Source organism: Penicillium samsonianum, assembly GCF_028829775.1.
Source record: "Penicillium samsonianum strain IBT 33392 chromosome Unknown utg000005l_segment0_segment0, whole genome shotgun sequence".
Taxonomy (NCBI): domain Eukaryota; kingdom Fungi; phylum Ascomycota; class Eurotiomycetes; order Eurotiales; family Aspergillaceae; genus Penicillium; species Penicillium samsonianum.
Window position 1 is genome coordinate 1,458,616 of NW_026643263.1, and position 16,025 is coordinate 1,474,640.

The window sequence follows — 16,025 nt, forward strand, 5'->3', positions numbered from 1 at the left end:
CGGTTTCTTCAAGCGGTGATCACGGAACATCGTTTTAATAGCCATCCCCAACACTATGTAGAGGATGAATGTACATATGTGGTCACATCATTATTTGACAGCCGGCTGAGGGCCGAGGACCATGCGATAATGGGAATGCATCCTGCACGATTAAAGACACCCAGCTCGAGTGTAACACCTGTAGTAAATATAGGGCAAAGTAATTACGTGTACGGTGTTTGAATATGTTGCTGGCTAGCAAATGAGATCATGAAGTATGAAGTACAATATGTTGATATTGTAGAGTAGTGAGAGTAGTGGAGTATGTATGATGGAGGAAAGAGAGACCGTAAGAGTCTACATTCCAGAGAGAGAGAGGTCATGAATCGAGAGATTCAAACAGAATAGCTTGGGCAACATTAAATAGCTCATCGTGTTGGGATGTTAAAGGGCTATATAGGTCACGTGGGTTAAATATGACACCACTGTTCTATATGCCACCCAGCAGATATGGCTGAGCGGTAAACGCCGAGCGATATCTCACTCATCTGGGGGCGCGAGATCCCTTTTAGGCTACCCGAAGTGGTTGCGAGGCTAATCTACGGAGGACTACTGTCATGTTGGAGACTGCTTGTGCCCTCGAAAGTGACTCCGACTTGTCTTTCTTTTAGTCATTAAGGGTGATATTATGCATTCATTGGAGTGGTTATCCTACAGTGTGTTGCAAAACAGAGAAAAACACAACCACCATGGTTATTGAGGTCGGAGAAGACACTGTAGACACCCTATAACAGATCAACTAGAACAGCTTCTACGGACATTCGTCTCATCCATTTTCATCCAACCCTTATTCCAACCCTCTGGGAACCAGAGCTGTACGGCAAAGGAACTAAAACCTTAGTTGAGCATTTCAATCAACCGATGATGATGTGAGCATTTTTTGTTATGGTACACATTTGGGACCTACCTGCTCCAAAAGCGACTGGTCCCGAGAAAAAAGAAAGAAAAAACACGCCTGCATCAAGGGAAATAGGGAACGAAAAATGAACAGTATCAACCCGGGTTTACCAGGCCTCGGTGTCGAAGTTCTCAACCCCGAAGTATGAGGCAACGACTGTACGGTCAGAGAACTTGCGACCCGCCAGCGCCTTGAGAGCGGTGGTGGCAGACTCAGCAGTATCATACTTAATGAAGATTTTACCGGCGCCGTGTCCGCGGCGGGGGATCTTCATTCCGATGATCTTTCCGAACTTGGAGCATTCCTCGCCAACATCCTCCATGATTTCTTCGTAATCTTCGTCATTGAGGAGCTCGTCAAGAGTGACCATGTTGAGAAGCTGCAGGACCTGAGTGGTCTCGAGATCCTGGGAGGTGGTCTTGGCGAACATCTGCATGGCATTCACGCCCATGTCGAGGCCAGAGGCTTGTGTAGTTCCAATGCTGGCGCGAACAAACTTGAGGTGGCGATCGACAAGTTCCATGCCGTTCAAACCTTCAACGGCCAGAGCAGTGTTGTTCGGGTCGACGTATTCATAAAAGGCAATTCCCTGGAGAGGTTAGTCGCAAAACATTGAACGGTAGGGATATATCTAAACTTACCCGAGACTCTTCTGTAGCAGCATCCTTGACCAAAACAAACGACTTGAGGTCGCCGAATGACTTTAGCAGCATGATGATAGCTTCCTCATTGATATAGGTGGGAATATTAGAGATGCAGATCTTGTTGGGTGAGTCAGGCACCTCGTTCAGAACAACGCCGGGTTGAACTGGCTGGGCTGCGCTGCCGTCGGGAACAATGTAGTCCTTTGGTCGTCGCACTTCAAGTCCCTTGTCTCCACTCTCCGCCATGGTAATTCCATCAAAAGCCAATGCAACTGTGGCGTCATTTGGATCCTTGAACTCCAGAAGCGCGAATGATTTATCTTCAGAAACTTGGGCCGAGATGCAAGGGTCGACACTGTGAATAACGTTAAGACCATTCAACTGCAGATTGAAGAAGGCAATAACGGCATCGCCCGAGACACCGGGCGGGATGTTGTAAACGAAAAGGCGCTTTGATTGGCGAGAGTTGGAAGGCTTGAGGGCTGCGTTGTCGCTATCTCCAGTAGGGGGGTTCAGGAAGTCCTTCATGCGGCTTGGATCCATCGGCTGCTGACGAGGAGCTCCGGGAAGAGGGAACATCCCTGAGATCTTTGCCTGTTCAGCCGTAACATTCTCATAACCAGGAGGTTTCATATCCCATTGAGTCAGACGACGTTTGCGAGTCAACACCGAGGGCACATCTGTCAGATCGGGAGTAGGCTCCTTGCGGCGCGGGGGTGTGGCGCTTCGCTTGCGCTCTCTTCGCTCACGGTCTCCACGATCACCACGGTCTCCACCACCACGGTCTCCGCCACCACGTCCGCCGCCGCCGCGTCGGTCGTCAAACAGGTCGCGACGGGGTCTGTCGTCAAAGTCACGTCGGCGACGATCGCCCCGGTCACCACCACCGCGGTCACCACCCCCACGTTCACCACCTCCACGCTCAGTGCGGTCACCTCGCTCGGCACGGTCGCCACGGTCCCACTCTCGGTCATCACGGCGGCCAGAGTAGCGGTCTTCGCGCTCACGGGCGCGGTAGTCACGGCTGGTTGAGTATGAGTTCACTTCGCGCTCCCGACGAGAGTCCGCTCGGGATCCATGATGAGGCGAACGCGATCGGCGTCGTTCACCGCGATCACTCCGGTCGCCCCGTTCAGATCCACGCTCGGTTCCTCGTTCGGAACCACGTTCAGCACCTCGGTCGGCAGCTCGGTCAGCTCCGCGTTCGGGTCTGTCACCCCGGTCTCGATCACGTCGCTCGTCGCGCTAGAATTGGGGTTAATCGCCGCGGTTGCGACCAAAGATTTGCGGGTACTTACGAAGTAATCGCGGGAACGTCCAGTATCTAAGAGATATTAGCAGTTGATTCAGATGTAATTGTAAGGATACTTACCCCTGGATGAGTAGGTGTCGCCGTTCATGTTGAAGTTGGTTGAGGAAATGAAGCTGTCGCCAGTGAAGGGGAAAACTCATGACCCGGAGCTGCAGGCGGTGATGTTCTCACCGCCCGAACGTCGATTGAGATTACGGCAGAAAAGACAAACATGAAGACAGCGACTCCGCAGTCTCGAATCACTAATTTTGTGTTTCAAAGATGTCTGCAGGTGCTTTGTCGGAATGGCGGAAGCTGCCTTTGAGCTTGAGCGAGCTTTGCATCAATACTACCCTCAGATGCGGCCAGTCTTTCAGGTTTGTCAACCAAGTTTGGGGATCGCAGTTCAAACGACTGACCCTTTTTCAGATGGCAGAACTTCCCAGAGAGTCAGGAATGGCGATGTGTTCTCTATGGCCACCTTCTCTCACTGAAGCAAGACTCAAATTTCTTGTACTATAGATCTGTGCAACCTCCTTCCCATACATTCACACCAACAACCTCCGACCATGACCATCTCATCCACATTATCAAACATTACTTCAACCTGACGCCGAATTTGACCGAACTCTACTCCCAATGGTCATCACAAGACCCCAACTTCAAGAAAAAGGCTGCCCAATTCACCGGGATTAGGATCCTTCGTCAAGATGCGTGGGAAGCACTGGTATCATTTATCTGCAGCAGCAACAATAATATTGCACGAATCTCACAAATGGTGGAGAAATTATGCATACATTATGGAAATCCTGTGACCACAATTGAAGGGCGTGCATACCATGACTTTCCTCCCCCAGGCGCACTAACTGGCACGGACGTGGAAAACAATCTGCGCAAGTTGGGATTTGGATACCGGGCTAAATACATATACCAAACTGCGGTTATGGTATCCAACCGAGACAAGGGCTGGTTAGACAGTCTGAGCAACCCCGAGTGTCCAGCATTTGGCGTGGATCCTAAACCCAGTGGTGAAATGAAACCAGAAGGCCGAGAGGGATATCGTGAAGCCCATGAAAAGCTTCTTGAGTTACAGGGAGTTGGACCCAAAGTGTCAGACTGTGTCAGTTTAATGGGATTAGGCTGGGGAGAGTCTGTGCCGGTTGACACTCATGGTGAGTTCTCTTGATGATATTTCTGGTTTGTTTCTAACCCTTTACGACAGTGTGGCAAATCGCACAGCGAGACTACCGATTTGGAAAAAGCTCCAATAAGAACTTGAACAAGACGACTTATGATGCTGTTGCCAACCACTTCCGCAAGCTTTGGGGCAAGGAAGCTGGATGGGCTCATAGTGTGCTTTTCACTGCGGACCTACGGACCTTTGCAGACAAACTTGCTGCAACCAAGAAGGTTGATGTGAAAGTGAAAGACGAAGAGCCTGATATCAAGGTCGAGACGAAAGTGACAACTGCTCTCTCTGAGAGAATTCCTAAGGAGGAAGACGTCGACGTGAAAGTCAAGGTCGAGGACATAGATGATGCCAAGAAGCCTAGCAAGAAGCGAAAGGAAGCCGAGAACATTATTCCTGCTGCTCAAACGACAGAGACACGGCGAATGTCCAAGCGACTAAGGCGCGGAGACTGCTAGAGATAAGAACTATTGTGGCTACTATCTCTATTGCACAAAATATCTGTACATCTTGTACTAAATACAACGTTGCAAAGCAATTAAGTCATGTGCGAGAGGCACGAATATACGATGGAGGCATGGGTCTAGTTCGATAAACATATGTATTTGTATTGAGTAATCTTAGCTATATCACCGATCAATGCCTATAACCGTAGTTAGTAAAACGGTCGAGCAACTCATAACAAAGGTCTTGAAGTTGAAAGAGGTAGATCAGAAGTCCAGGTAGATCATCGAGCTAGCATCCGAAAACACTAGCTCTGACATAAGAGGTACCAGAAAATAAAGTAATAACAAATGCGTTGTATCATCATGTGGGTAGGTTGGAAATTGAGTAAAAAGAGCTGGAACTGACCTGATATTGACGGTGGCGATGGGATGAAAGGCGTGTCGAGTGTATACAATACAACTTGCACTCAAGTTGAACCAGAAAACATTAATTCCAGTCGACTCAAGTGCGAAACTGAGATTGTTGGTTGTTGAAGTTGGAACAAAATCAGAAGAGAAACGAAGTGAAGTTTTGTCGAGGAAAAGAAATAAGCGAAGCCAATCACGTGACCCCACACAGGACCCATCTTTCCCGTCCACACTCACACTCTCTCACTTCTCGATTTTCGATCTTTCATCCACGCCGACAACCGACCAGATTTCCTCCGCCGGACACATCACCAATCCAAAATGGGTCGTCTTCACAGCAAGGGCAAGGGCATTGCCTCTTCCGCCATCCCCTACTCCCGCGCCGCCCCCGCGTGGCTCAAGACCACCCCCGACCAGGTTGTCGACCACATCTGCAAGCTGGCCAAGAAGGGTGCCACTCCTTCCCAGATCGGTGTTGTCCTCCGTGACTCCCACGGTGTTGCCCAGGTCAAGATTGTTACTGGTATGGAAATCCGGAGAAACGCGACCCCAGGAATTCGAGGATCGAAATTTTTCTAACATTTTCTTGCGCAGGTAACAAGATCCTCCGTATCTTGAAGTCCAGCGGTACGACTCCCTCCGCCCGCATAATTACATCCGTCGGGTGAAGAGAGCGAACAATTTGTGTGGACAAACTTTTCTGGTTCGGTAAAAGAACCCGTTGGTTTCGAAGCGCAAAATGCTCGTCTCTCTCCCCGACACTGGTCGCAGAAATGCACCAGCAATTAAGCCTCTGCTTGGTCAAGAATATCTAGACTGACAGAGAGATTTTGGAATACAGGCCTCGCTCCCGAACTCCCCGAGGACCTTTACTTCCTGATCAAGAAGGTAAAAACTTTTTTCGCCCTCTTTTTCCCCCTTATCACTCTACCCATGCACATTATGCTAACCTCGAATCATCCAGGCCGTCGCCGTCCGCAAGCACCTTGAGCGTAACCGCAAGGACAAGGACTCCAAGTTCCGCCTGATTCTGATCGAGTCCCGCATCCACCGTCTGTCTCGTTACTACAAGACCGTCAGTGTCCTGCCCCCCACCTGGCGCTACGAGAGCGCCACTGCCTCCACCCTTGTCGCATAAGCGCATTTTGGGAGGATGAGTGGTTGACGGAGGGAACCCATCGGATCGTCGTGATCGTCGTATCTGGAGGGTCTATCTTCTGCTAGGTACAACAAAAAAGATTACGATTATTTGATACCCTGTTCATGAATGCTTTAGACTTGTTTGGTAGTTGTAGGTTCGGCTAGTAGATGCCCATGTTAGTAATTTTATAGCATTCTCCCGATCGCTAGTCTGTCAATATAGACTGGGTACTCAAGCAGTATATTGAATTTGGTCTGGAACATTAACATACTACCTACTATTTGACCTATGTGGTTAGGAGCGCAAGCAAATAAGGCTATGATATGTTGTACGACTCCAAGCAGACATATTTTCAAGAAAAATACATGTATAGGCGCTTCTTACATATCACATTCAGTTCTAACCTCCCTCGCCACAGCATTACAAAGCTCAACTTTAACACCAGCTCCCACTAAAATATGGATCCAAAGGCGCTGAGTATCACTCAGTCGATCATTCTCCGACTTAACCTCAGCGAACATCACCATCCTCGTCTCATGATTCCAGAGGAACAAGTCCGGGATTCCCCCACCGCGCTGCTGGTACTCTTGCGCCATAACCTTGCAGATCGTAGCAAGCGCCTCTCCCCGGAAACACTGCACAATTTGAACCAAGTCATTTAGATCGAAAGACCAGTCAAGCCCAACAGCGCAGGGCTGCGCCTCCGCCTCACGAGCATGGATCTCACGGACGATCCGCTCCGCGTCCCCATTCGTGATCTCAACAAGCCGGTGGTTGATCTCCGATGCACGAGACGGGTAGAAGACATCGGTGTGGAGATCGAGTGGACACGTCTGGAATGCAGTTTGGAAGACATTCGGTACGTATGTGAACAGGATATCGTAGAAGAGGTAGCCGAACTGTGATCAAGATCAGAGTCAGCTCGATTTTCGGGGATATTCCAATGCTGCTTTGTATGGGGTGAGACTCACCAGCGTCCGCACAATTCCCCCCTCAGAGTGATACCCCTTCCATCCATGATCGCGGTACCAACTCAGACACATGCTCTCCACCCTACACTCGCCGCCCTCTCTCTCATCAACCCAAACAGTCGCTTTCCCCTTCCGCGGACCATCACCCGTATCAATGCGGATACCCTCAATCGTCCGCTCAGCCGGCTTACCTAGCATGACATGTCCGAAATCATGCTGCTCGCGCTTCACCACCCGCAGCGCCTTCTCCAGCTTCGTGATCCGCTTCTGCAAATCATAATGAAAGATCAGATGACACAGCGGGTCTTCCAGTCCAGCCTCGCACGTCCGCAGCGCAAGTCTCTTCCAATGCTTGCGCTGGGCTTCTTCGCTGCGCCCATCTGCAGGCGTAAGAGCCCACATGTAGTGTTCTTCCAGCAATGCCTTGCGCTGATACCACGCGCCGCGCCGCGCAGCGTGGAAGAGACGCTGGGCGAGAAGTTCCTCTAGCACCTCGTGCTCGCGTTTATGCTCCTTGAACCGCCCGAGCGGGTGCAGACTCTTGTGGATTATTCTTGTGAGCACCCATGCTGGCGAAAACCGGCGGAGATAGGCGCCTTCGCCGCTTTCGTAGATGCTGTCTTCTTTCTTTTGCTCTTGCTCGACGAGCTCTTTCCATCGGGGATGGGAGTTGTTCGCAAGGTCGATGATTTGTTGGAGGGAGTCGGTCGTGACTGGGCCGTTGGATTCGAGGATGCTGTCGATGGCGAATTGGGTTTGTATCGCTGATTCGAATTCCAGTAGCGCTTCTCGGGACGAGAAGATGGAATTCGAGCGGCAGACGATATATTCGGGGAAGTTTCTTTTGGTCATTTTGGATAGGATAATCGTTGTGAGGGACTTTTCGGTCCACTCCGTAGAACGATAGAACACCAGGTGCACTCGCTCGAAGAGAGCGCGAGGCACTGGCGAGATCCTGATACATCCACCCGTGTAGTCCAATATCTTCTGGGTGAAATGGCTGTCTCTGTTATTTGTGTCTTTGAGTCCTGTTTGAGTCTGGCTCGTTTCGCGAAGAGCCGCCAGCAGCTCTTTCTTGCTCTTGCCCTGGACCTTGGCCTCCTTGGCAAAGACCTTGAGTTCCTCTAGCAATAGAAGTGATGAAGCCTCTTCCAGCGTCGTGATCGCTTCTATGCCTTCTGCAAACCTGAACTTATCTCCGAGTTCTGAATCAGGCAGGCTCCGGTCCCGCTGTAGGTCCTCGGCAACAGAGAATAAATCCGAGATATCGGAGTAGTAATTCAACCGGTTGATACGGTGCCAGGCAGACGTCTTGCGCAGGAACAATCGAACATAGCTATGTAGTCAAACATTAATCTCAACCATATCTCATCACGTTCTACAGGAAGACATACAGATACTGGGATTCATAGGACAGTCCCCGCCACTGCGTAAATATTTCCATTTCGGCCTCGTTAAAGAGATGTGATTCCTCATCCAGCACAGTTTCCAGTGCCAGATTGAATGCATCCGCATAGATGGAGCTTTTGCCTTTCTGCCAGACACCATCTCGTAGCCTCACATGTAGTCCCATCTTAGTATCATTCTGTAACGCCTCATACTCCTCGATTGCGTCCTTGTCGGCCTTGATCGCAGGAAGGGAAGTCTCGAGTTCTGTCTGGCTGTTGGTAATAACCCCTAAATCGTCCGCTGCGGGGGTCTCCCCCGCCGTGACCGAAGGACTCGGACTCGGTGGTGGTTTAATCTCTGCGTCTGTACTAGAATCCTCTTTTTCAAAAGTCCGCCGACGTTTCGCGGGACGCTGCGTCTCCCAAAAGTTCAGCAAGGACATGATCTCCCGTGTCCATGGATGCAATCAGTCCCAACGACTTGAGTCTCCGAGTATAGGCAGACACGAACGTCGTGTCTCGCGAACAGGTTTCAAACACGCGATCACGTGTTCGATATAACTCCATTAGGCTGTTTGTCCTGTTTGCATATGACATATAGAGGCACAGTCAAACGCATAAGAAATGAACTAAACAAAGACAATCCGAAAGAGAAAAAGAAAGAAATGCCATCTGAATACCATTCGAAAAGTGCCTAAGTACAATCTCTAGATATAAAAATGGCCCTACCAGTAAGCCCCAACTCTCCCTCCCTGACAACGGATCGACACCTCCGAGCTCCACAGCTTCCGCTCCGCAAACATTCGCCGATTCCATTGCGACTCCCACTTCTTCCCAAAATATACACCTCCCACGCTCTCAATTAACCTGTGCAGCCTCCCACCCTCGCGATCTCAGATCCACCTGTCTCCTCAGCTCCGACACCCACCACAGCGCCCCAACCAAAACCCACATCCACAATGGGCGAAACAAACGGCGCTGGCTCCAACACGCCGCTTGGCGATTTGGGCAATATCTCTGCGGGCCAGGTTCGTCCCGGTGGCGCACCGGCGCGCGTCTATCTCAATGAGAAGGTCGTGCCGTATCTGCTTGATGGGATGAAGTCTGTTGCGCGCGAACAGTGAGTGGAGTACTATGGGCTAGCTGGCTTTTCTATACCGGTCTGCTGGATGGCTTTGCTAATCTCCTTGTCTTTTCCTTTTTGCGCTAGGCCTGCCAACCCTCTCCGTGTACTCGGCGAGTTCTTGCTTCAGAAGAGCAATGAAGTGGAGGGCGAGACTAAGAAGGAGTCAGAGTAGAGAGGAAAAGTGATAGGATTTCTTGGGCGTTTGGTGGTGCTTGATTGGCTGTTCTGGGATTGTTGGTCTTTTTTCTTGCTTTTTGTGAGGGCATTGATGACTTTGGTTTAAAAGCTTGTGAGTGGACTTTGATGTACACTACGACGTTCACCATTTGATACCCCGGTCAATGTCTCTACCTGTCTTGCTAGTAGGGTCTAAAGGACCAATAGCAGAAAAGAAGATTGTAAGAATCTTAAACTCGAAGTGGGTGATTATCTGCATGAGCGGCGACTATACTTGTAAAAGGATACATGGACTCTAGAGTACGGCTTATGGGAGGCTAAGGGACAGAAATACGCTAGTGGTTCGAGTATGTATTATTGTTTGTTGAAGACTTAAGTCTTATTGATCAAAGAAAATCCACACAACTCTGGATTCAAAGACACGGAGTGGCCTGGATAAGTGGCTACTCGAAGGGGGACATTGCGGACTCGCGATCTTCAGCAGAGTGCGCATCTCATGCTGGAGCTCCAGACGAAGTTAAGCTCTTGCAGGCGTATGGAACCGTCGGAGTATGGAAGCCGATATATATATATATATATATTCAAGTTTGGAAGCTTCATAGAGATTCCTAAATAGGATAAGTACAAGCATGTTCTACCCCGACCAAATATTCGGGGAAGAACAAGGGAATCCAAAAAAAAACCTAAATAGGTCAGCTTGTAAAACACATCTCACCTGTAATGGCATTGTCCAAATTAATGCCTGGAGGTTTAAAGGTTGAGACTACAAGCGCAAAGTCGACATCTTTGAAGGCGAATGGTTGATCATTCAGTTGTTTAGAGAAGTCGAATACAATCGAGCCGTTACTGGAGATGGTGTAGAGGTGAAGTTGTAGCTGTAGCTGTGTGACGAATTTGCTGACCATGAGATAACCGAATTACAGCGATAATTTTCTGTCCCTTTGCCGCTAGAAGTTTTTTTTTCCCGAAGTTGCGTCGCGAACAGACATAAAAGAGACACATCAAGCCGACCGAAGGATGAAGTTGCCGAGTCGTGACGCTCCGTTTTTTTCTTTTTTCAAAATCGTCGAGCCGAGAGCAACAAACAAAGACAGCGACGCCCCGTGGCCCGTCGCCCAAATCCCGCATTAAAACAATCCCAGAAACAAAGAAAAGGGGGGGAGGAAGTGGGCAAATTGGTGAAACATGGGAACCAGGAACCAGGAGACATCAAAGGCCAGTCTCTGTTCTGGTTAGAAAACAAGGGGGAGGCACTTTACCTACCAGCGTACCGATCCTCGCCGCCGCCGCCGCCGCCGCTGCCGCCGCCAGGAGCACCGCCGGTGCTGCTGCGTGCTTGGCCTTCGTAGGAACGTCCACCACCACCAGCGTAGGGGTCGCGAGCCTCACGGGGAGGGCCGGCAGCATCGAAGCTGGGAGGGTTGGCGTCACGATCGTAGTAGCCGCCGCCGCCGCCGCCACTGCCGCGAGATTCCTCACCACCTCCACGACGTTCATCACGGCTGTAACGATCATCACGGCCACCACCGCCGTAGCGGTCACCACCTCCACGGTAAGCGTAGTCGTCGCGCGATTCACGGCGACCACCATACTCACGGCCACCACCGCCGCCACCACCACCACCACCACCGTAGTCACGACGGCCATAGTCACGTCCGTAGTCACGGCCATACTCACGGCGATCGTTGTAAGAGTCGTAGCGACCGTAGCGGGAGTAGTCGTCGTCGCGACGACGCCAGCCGCCACCGGAGGGGCCACGACGATCATCGTAACGGTCACGGCGGGGACCACCTCCGCGACCACCACCACCACCACCAGGGCCACTTGGGGGACCACCTGGGCCATCTGAAGAAGGGAAGGGTAAGCTTATGCAAGGCGCAGGGGGAAGGGATGATGGATGTGACTTACCACGCTTGGGAGGACCGAAGTACTTTCCAGGAGTAGGGGTACGGGGACGGGCACGGCGAGCCTTCTCGATGCTCAGGGTGCGACCTTCAATGACTTCACCCTGGAGACCCTCCTTGGCGGCATCAGCCTGCTCGGCGGTGACCATGTTCACGAAACCGAATCCACGGGACTCCTTGGTGTGGGGGTCCAGCATGATAGAGCAGTTATCGACATCGCCGTACTTTTCGAACAGACGCGAAATATCGGACTCGGTCAGGCGCGGGTGAATACCAGTAACAAAGAGGTTGGAGCCAGAGTTGATGGCACCTTCATCGTCTTCCTCGAGAGGCTTGCGAGTCACAGGAGCTCTGTGGGTTTATTAGCTTCGGAATTGATATACCAGATCAGACAAATACATACCTGTCATCAGAGCGGCCGTTGGGAGAGCGGCTGCGAGCACGGTCGCGGTCGGCTCGAGGCTCATCGCGAGGAGAGGCGCTGCGCTCGCGATCATATCGGGGCTCGTCTATTGAAAAAGGGTAAATATTTTCAAGCGCATCGAAATAATTATAATAGACATACCCGCGTAACGGCTTGAATCGTTGTCGTAGTCCGCCATGATGAAAGGACCGAAGGTGTAGGTTGGAAGAAGGAAGAAAGAGAAGTTGGAAAGCTGATAAGAGAGCGGACACTAAGCACCGGGAACTACACACCCGAGGAATCAGGCAGAGAAACTGCGTGGATTTCAGTGAATTGGGAGGAATTAGAAGAAAAATCAGAGATTTCTTTTTTTTCTTATGTAAATGTGAGTTTATGCAGGGGGTTTATATTGACCATGACAAACGGCTGTGATGCCAAGACTGAAGAAATCGCCATATTAAAGCTTTATTAGCTATAGAACTAGTACAGATACTCATACAAAAACTAACTCCTAAAATTGAACTGCGCTAAAATCAATTCGTGAACCCCATATGCATCATGCTCAGAAAGTAATCATCGTGAGCCTCGCAAACGTCGAGTCCGACGGGTATTCTGTTGTGAAGCAGCCGGGGTGCTGGTGGTCTGGCCCTTCAGGTCTCCATCATCAACCAAGTCCTTCAACCCTTCGAGTTCATCCTCATCTAGTTCACTGAGTTCTTCACTCATCCCACGCATGACATCCCGTCCAGTCCACCGTTCCTCGTGAACAGTTGTACCGACAGGGTCAAATGGCTGCATGTACCATTGAATGCCACCCAAAGCCAAAGGCAGCTGCTGGTCTTGCTCGGTCAAGACAGGTGTTGGATGTCGATAGTAGGTGGGAACACCCTTCATAGGGTCTTCAGCAGGAGGTAGTTCTTCTGCTTCAGGGTGTTGCTCATCTATAGGCAGGGTTTCCGATGGAGCCTCTGTCGTAGGAAGTGCTTGTTCAACTCCTTCCATAGCATCAGGGTGACCAGAAAGCTCAGTATCACCTTCCGGCTCGACAGAATCACCACTGCGTGACATCACACTGTGGTCAAGAATTACATCCAGTTCCTTCAACTCCTTCTCGAATGGTTTGCGGTTGAGCTCGCTTTCTTTCCTGATGGCATCCTCGAGGGAAGGCTGGATGACTTTGATTATCCGTTTTGCCAATTTTCTCTTCTCGCGTTGCTCCAGGCTGAGCTCCGGGGCGCGACCACTGATCTGCGCTTGAGTTCCGCGGTGTCGCCAGCGGGCTCCACGCCAATTTCAGAGGTGAAAAGACTGGCCAAATCGGCAGAGAAGGCAGCAACAGACGGATAGAATCGTTCGTTGAGCCTTTGCCGGATTGACATCAAGCCTGCTGCAAACACACCCTTTCCATCGAGCCTGGAATAAAGTCAGTATGAGCGTTGACAGAGTAGGAGGAGTCTATCTTACAGTTGAGCCTTCTCAAAGATTGGCCACAGCAGTGGGAACGTAGGGAAGTAGACAAGATCGACGATGTTACGGAGCATCTCTGCATCCTTCAACTTCTCCCTCTCCCGTTTCTTCACTTCGTCGCATAGCATCCTCAATCGATCGAGATCCTTGTAAAGTCTCTCACCAAACTCAATGCGACGCTCCAGACGTTTGTGTCCGGGTACACCCATTGCCACGTAGTCTCTTCGTGTCATTTCCATAGATGAGAAGGTCTCCAACTGCAACTGCAGTCGCTTGAGCAATGCTGCTCCACGTCTCGCCTCTCGTTTCAATGTCCAATATTTGGATGCATCCTCGGCATATTGCTTCCTTTGGCGGACCGTAAATCGCCCAAGAGAAGCAATCACTGAGTTTAACACAACCTGGGGGATGACTGGGGCACCGGAGGGCAGCTTCCAGATTGTTCTGGGAACACGTTTCCGTTTATTGCTGCCAACTGTCAAGGTAATGCGAGGAGTGAGGGTACGATCCTCTCCTTCTCCATCATTAGGGTGCGCCGGGCCCATCGAGAGTGCCGCGGCTTGGCTGTCTCCCCAGCGTCTACCTTGCATGGTATTGCGGTAATATTCGATGGCATCGGCAGTTGCAGTATCAGTACCATGCTCCAATCGCCAGTCAGGAGGAACGTGCTTGTCGCAGAAAGCCTTGAGAAGGTGCGAGTCCATAAGACCATGGCCAATCTTCATCTTTAGATAAAGTTGAGCTCTGCGTGCACATGAAACATGGAAGGCAACAAAGCAGTTTTTGTTGCTGCATTGAATAGATGCACCCATCCGCTGTTTGCAAATGTAACAATTCAACTTCCAGCGGCTGCGTGGAACCTTTTCAACATCGGTCACCGGTTCCATAAGAGATGGATTACCAATAGAGACTTCAGGGATCCAGAAAGAGCAGAGTAGATGAGCCCATTTGGATGAGGTTGTTTGTTTAAATGCGCCCTCAGTGTTTGGGCAGAAAATACAATTGGTGGACCCTCTTCCCAGCAACTGGCACTTGCGGCAAAGCCACTGACCTTCTGGAATGAAAGGAACACCATAACACTCCTGATGCACTGCAAGGTCACAACCATCGCAGAAAACAATTGCATTCGAGTTTTCACAATCGCCATCATCACAGATAGCGCACTTGCTATCTTGTTCTTCGCCTGGTCCAACAGTCTCGCCATTGACTGCAGCTGCAGAGCTAGAGCGAAGACGTCCGGTTTGTGGGGGTTTGGGATTCGGCTTGGGGATGCGCTTCTCGAGGGCATGCCACTCCCTTTCGATTTTAGTCATGGTAATCTCAAACACAGCAGGCTTGATGGGTTCGAGCTGATCTTCACGGCGCTTGGCGTTGTATTCTTCCAACCATTTTTCATCCTGCTCATCCATGTCATATTCGACACGTCCAATGGTGGTGTTAACGTCTCCATCTGTCATGGCAGGTTGAATCACATCGAGGTCATCTTCTTGGGTGCCTTCAGTCATTCGAATAAATCGCCGGTCATGGCGGAGGAAAAGATCGCTTTCCTGGTATCCGACATTTGCCATAGTCCGGTCGACATAGTTTTGATGACCGACACCCTTCTTCTCATAGAATGTGAAAGGGTCACGCAGTCTGAACGACGGCTTGGGCAGTGTTAGTTTCTCTCGGGGGTTGGGGCCCGGGGGCGGTATAATCTTTTGTCCTTGCTGGGCAAGAAGGGCGTTAAGGATGGCCTCGGGACGACGAGGTGGACGGCCAGGCCTGCGTTTGATTGGGATTGGAGAAGCCATTTCGCCTGATATGATGACTGGTGATCCTGAAAGATCCGAGACTGTCGCACCAGCCAGTGACTCCAAGCTCAAGACAGGAGCAGAGTTATCCGGGGCATCAACCTCTTCGGACGTGAAGACAGCAATTTTGCCATCAATGTCCAAGTCAGGATGGAACTCTTCCCACCCGCGTTCTTCGCGTGGCTTGTACCCATCGCCTTGTTGGAGAGCAAGAGCGGCGGCCGTGGAGGAGGTGAACCGACCGCGGGTTTGGTTCTTATCGCGCCTTGGACGCGACATAGAGGGTGGAGTTGTGGGCATGATGGGAGGTGGTGGTGGAGGGGCTAAGAACGGTTGATCCATCTCACCGGGTGGACGGCTTCGAGCACTTGCGGAGTGGCGTCGGAGAGTGGTTTTCTTGGGAGTTTCTTGGGCGGCGGCGGCGGCGGCGGCTGCAGCTGCAGCGTCGAAGTCGATGAATCTTCCTCCTCCTCCAGGGCCACCTGGAACGTACTTTCGCTTTTTTGAAGCAGGGCCGTCAGGGGAATCGAAGGAGCCGCTGTTGGATGATTTAAGGGAAGGCCTAGGTTTACTGCGTGATGGACGACCAGAGATTGAATGTCGGACCGCCGGTGCCATAATTTAAGAACAAGCTTTCGGCTGTGTGTATGTCGCTCGTTGGGGATGGCGATTGTTGATCGGACGTCGTCAGGTCGCGTTCAGAGGCGGACTTAGGAGGGGCCTCGGGAAATATCAGAGTC

General features: G+C 50.9%; 7 protein-coding genes across 7 annotated transcripts; 3 read left to right on the plus strand and 4 right to left on the minus strand.

The window, feature by feature from the left end:
• Positions 1-668: 668 nt before the first annotated feature.
• N7471_009467 (splicing factor u2af large subunit) lies at positions 669-2,981 on the minus strand (the record flags this gene model as incomplete). The annotated part of the gene is made up of 4 exons (XM_057282186.1): positions 669-1,526; positions 1,579-2,826; positions 2,880-2,905; positions 2,954-2,981. The coding sequence occupies 4 exons, from the start codon at positions 2,979-2,981 to the stop codon at positions 1,044-1,046; spliced, it is 1,785 nt and encodes a 594-aa protein (XP_057133069.1). The 3' UTR covers positions 669-1,043.
• A 173-nt stretch (positions 2,982-3,154) lies between these two features.
• N7471_009468 (8-oxoguanine glycosylase OGG1) lies at positions 3,155-4,519 on the plus strand (the record flags this gene model as incomplete). The annotated part of the gene is made up of 3 exons (XM_057282187.1): positions 3,155-3,249; positions 3,302-4,044; positions 4,095-4,519. The coding sequence occupies 3 exons, from the start codon at positions 3,155-3,157 to the stop codon at positions 4,517-4,519; spliced, it is 1,263 nt and encodes a 420-aa protein (XP_057133070.1).
• A 717-nt stretch (positions 4,520-5,236) lies between these two features.
• On the plus strand, positions 5,237-6,053 carry N7471_009469 (40S ribosomal protein uS15; the record flags this gene model as incomplete). Its single annotated transcript, XM_057282188.1, has 4 exons — positions 5,237-5,438; positions 5,510-5,542; positions 5,757-5,803; positions 5,880-6,053. The coding sequence occupies 4 exons, from the start codon at positions 5,237-5,239 to the stop codon at positions 6,051-6,053; spliced, it is 456 nt and encodes a 151-aa protein (XP_057133071.1).
• A 383-nt stretch (positions 6,054-6,436) lies between these two features.
• Positions 6,437-8,858, minus strand: N7471_009470 (fanconi-associated nuclease 1; the record flags this gene model as incomplete). The annotated part of the gene is made up of 3 exons (XM_057282189.1): positions 6,437-6,955; positions 7,028-8,363; positions 8,422-8,858. 3 exons carry the CDS (start codon positions 8,856-8,858, stop codon positions 6,437-6,439), a joined length of 2,292 nt encoding a protein of 763 aa, XP_057133072.1.
• Positions 8,859-9,134: 276 nt separating this feature from the next.
• Positions 9,135-9,713, plus strand: N7471_009471 (DPY30/SDC1 family protein; the record flags this gene model as incomplete). Its single annotated transcript, XM_057282190.1, has 3 exons — positions 9,135-9,146; positions 9,291-9,535; positions 9,626-9,713. The coding sequence occupies 3 exons, from the start codon at positions 9,135-9,137 to the stop codon at positions 9,711-9,713; spliced, it is 345 nt and encodes a 114-aa protein (XP_057133073.1).
• A 1,260-nt stretch (positions 9,714-10,973) lies between these two features.
• On the minus strand, positions 10,974-12,224 carry N7471_009472 (RNA recognition motif domain-containing protein; the record flags this gene model as incomplete). Its single annotated transcript, XM_057282191.1, has 4 exons — positions 10,974-11,563; positions 11,627-11,973; positions 12,026-12,131; positions 12,188-12,224. 4 exons carry the CDS (start codon positions 12,222-12,224, stop codon positions 10,974-10,976), a joined length of 1,080 nt encoding a protein of 359 aa, XP_057133074.1.
• A 374-nt stretch (positions 12,225-12,598) lies between these two features.
• On the minus strand, positions 12,599-15,903 carry N7471_009473 (putative PHD finger domain protein; the record flags this gene model as incomplete). The annotated part of the gene is made up of 3 exons (XM_057282192.1): positions 12,599-13,305; positions 13,335-13,438; positions 13,490-15,903. The coding sequence occupies 3 exons, from the start codon at positions 15,901-15,903 to the stop codon at positions 12,599-12,601; spliced, it is 3,225 nt and encodes a 1,074-aa protein (XP_057133075.1).
• Positions 15,904-16,025: the final 122 nt, after the last annotated feature.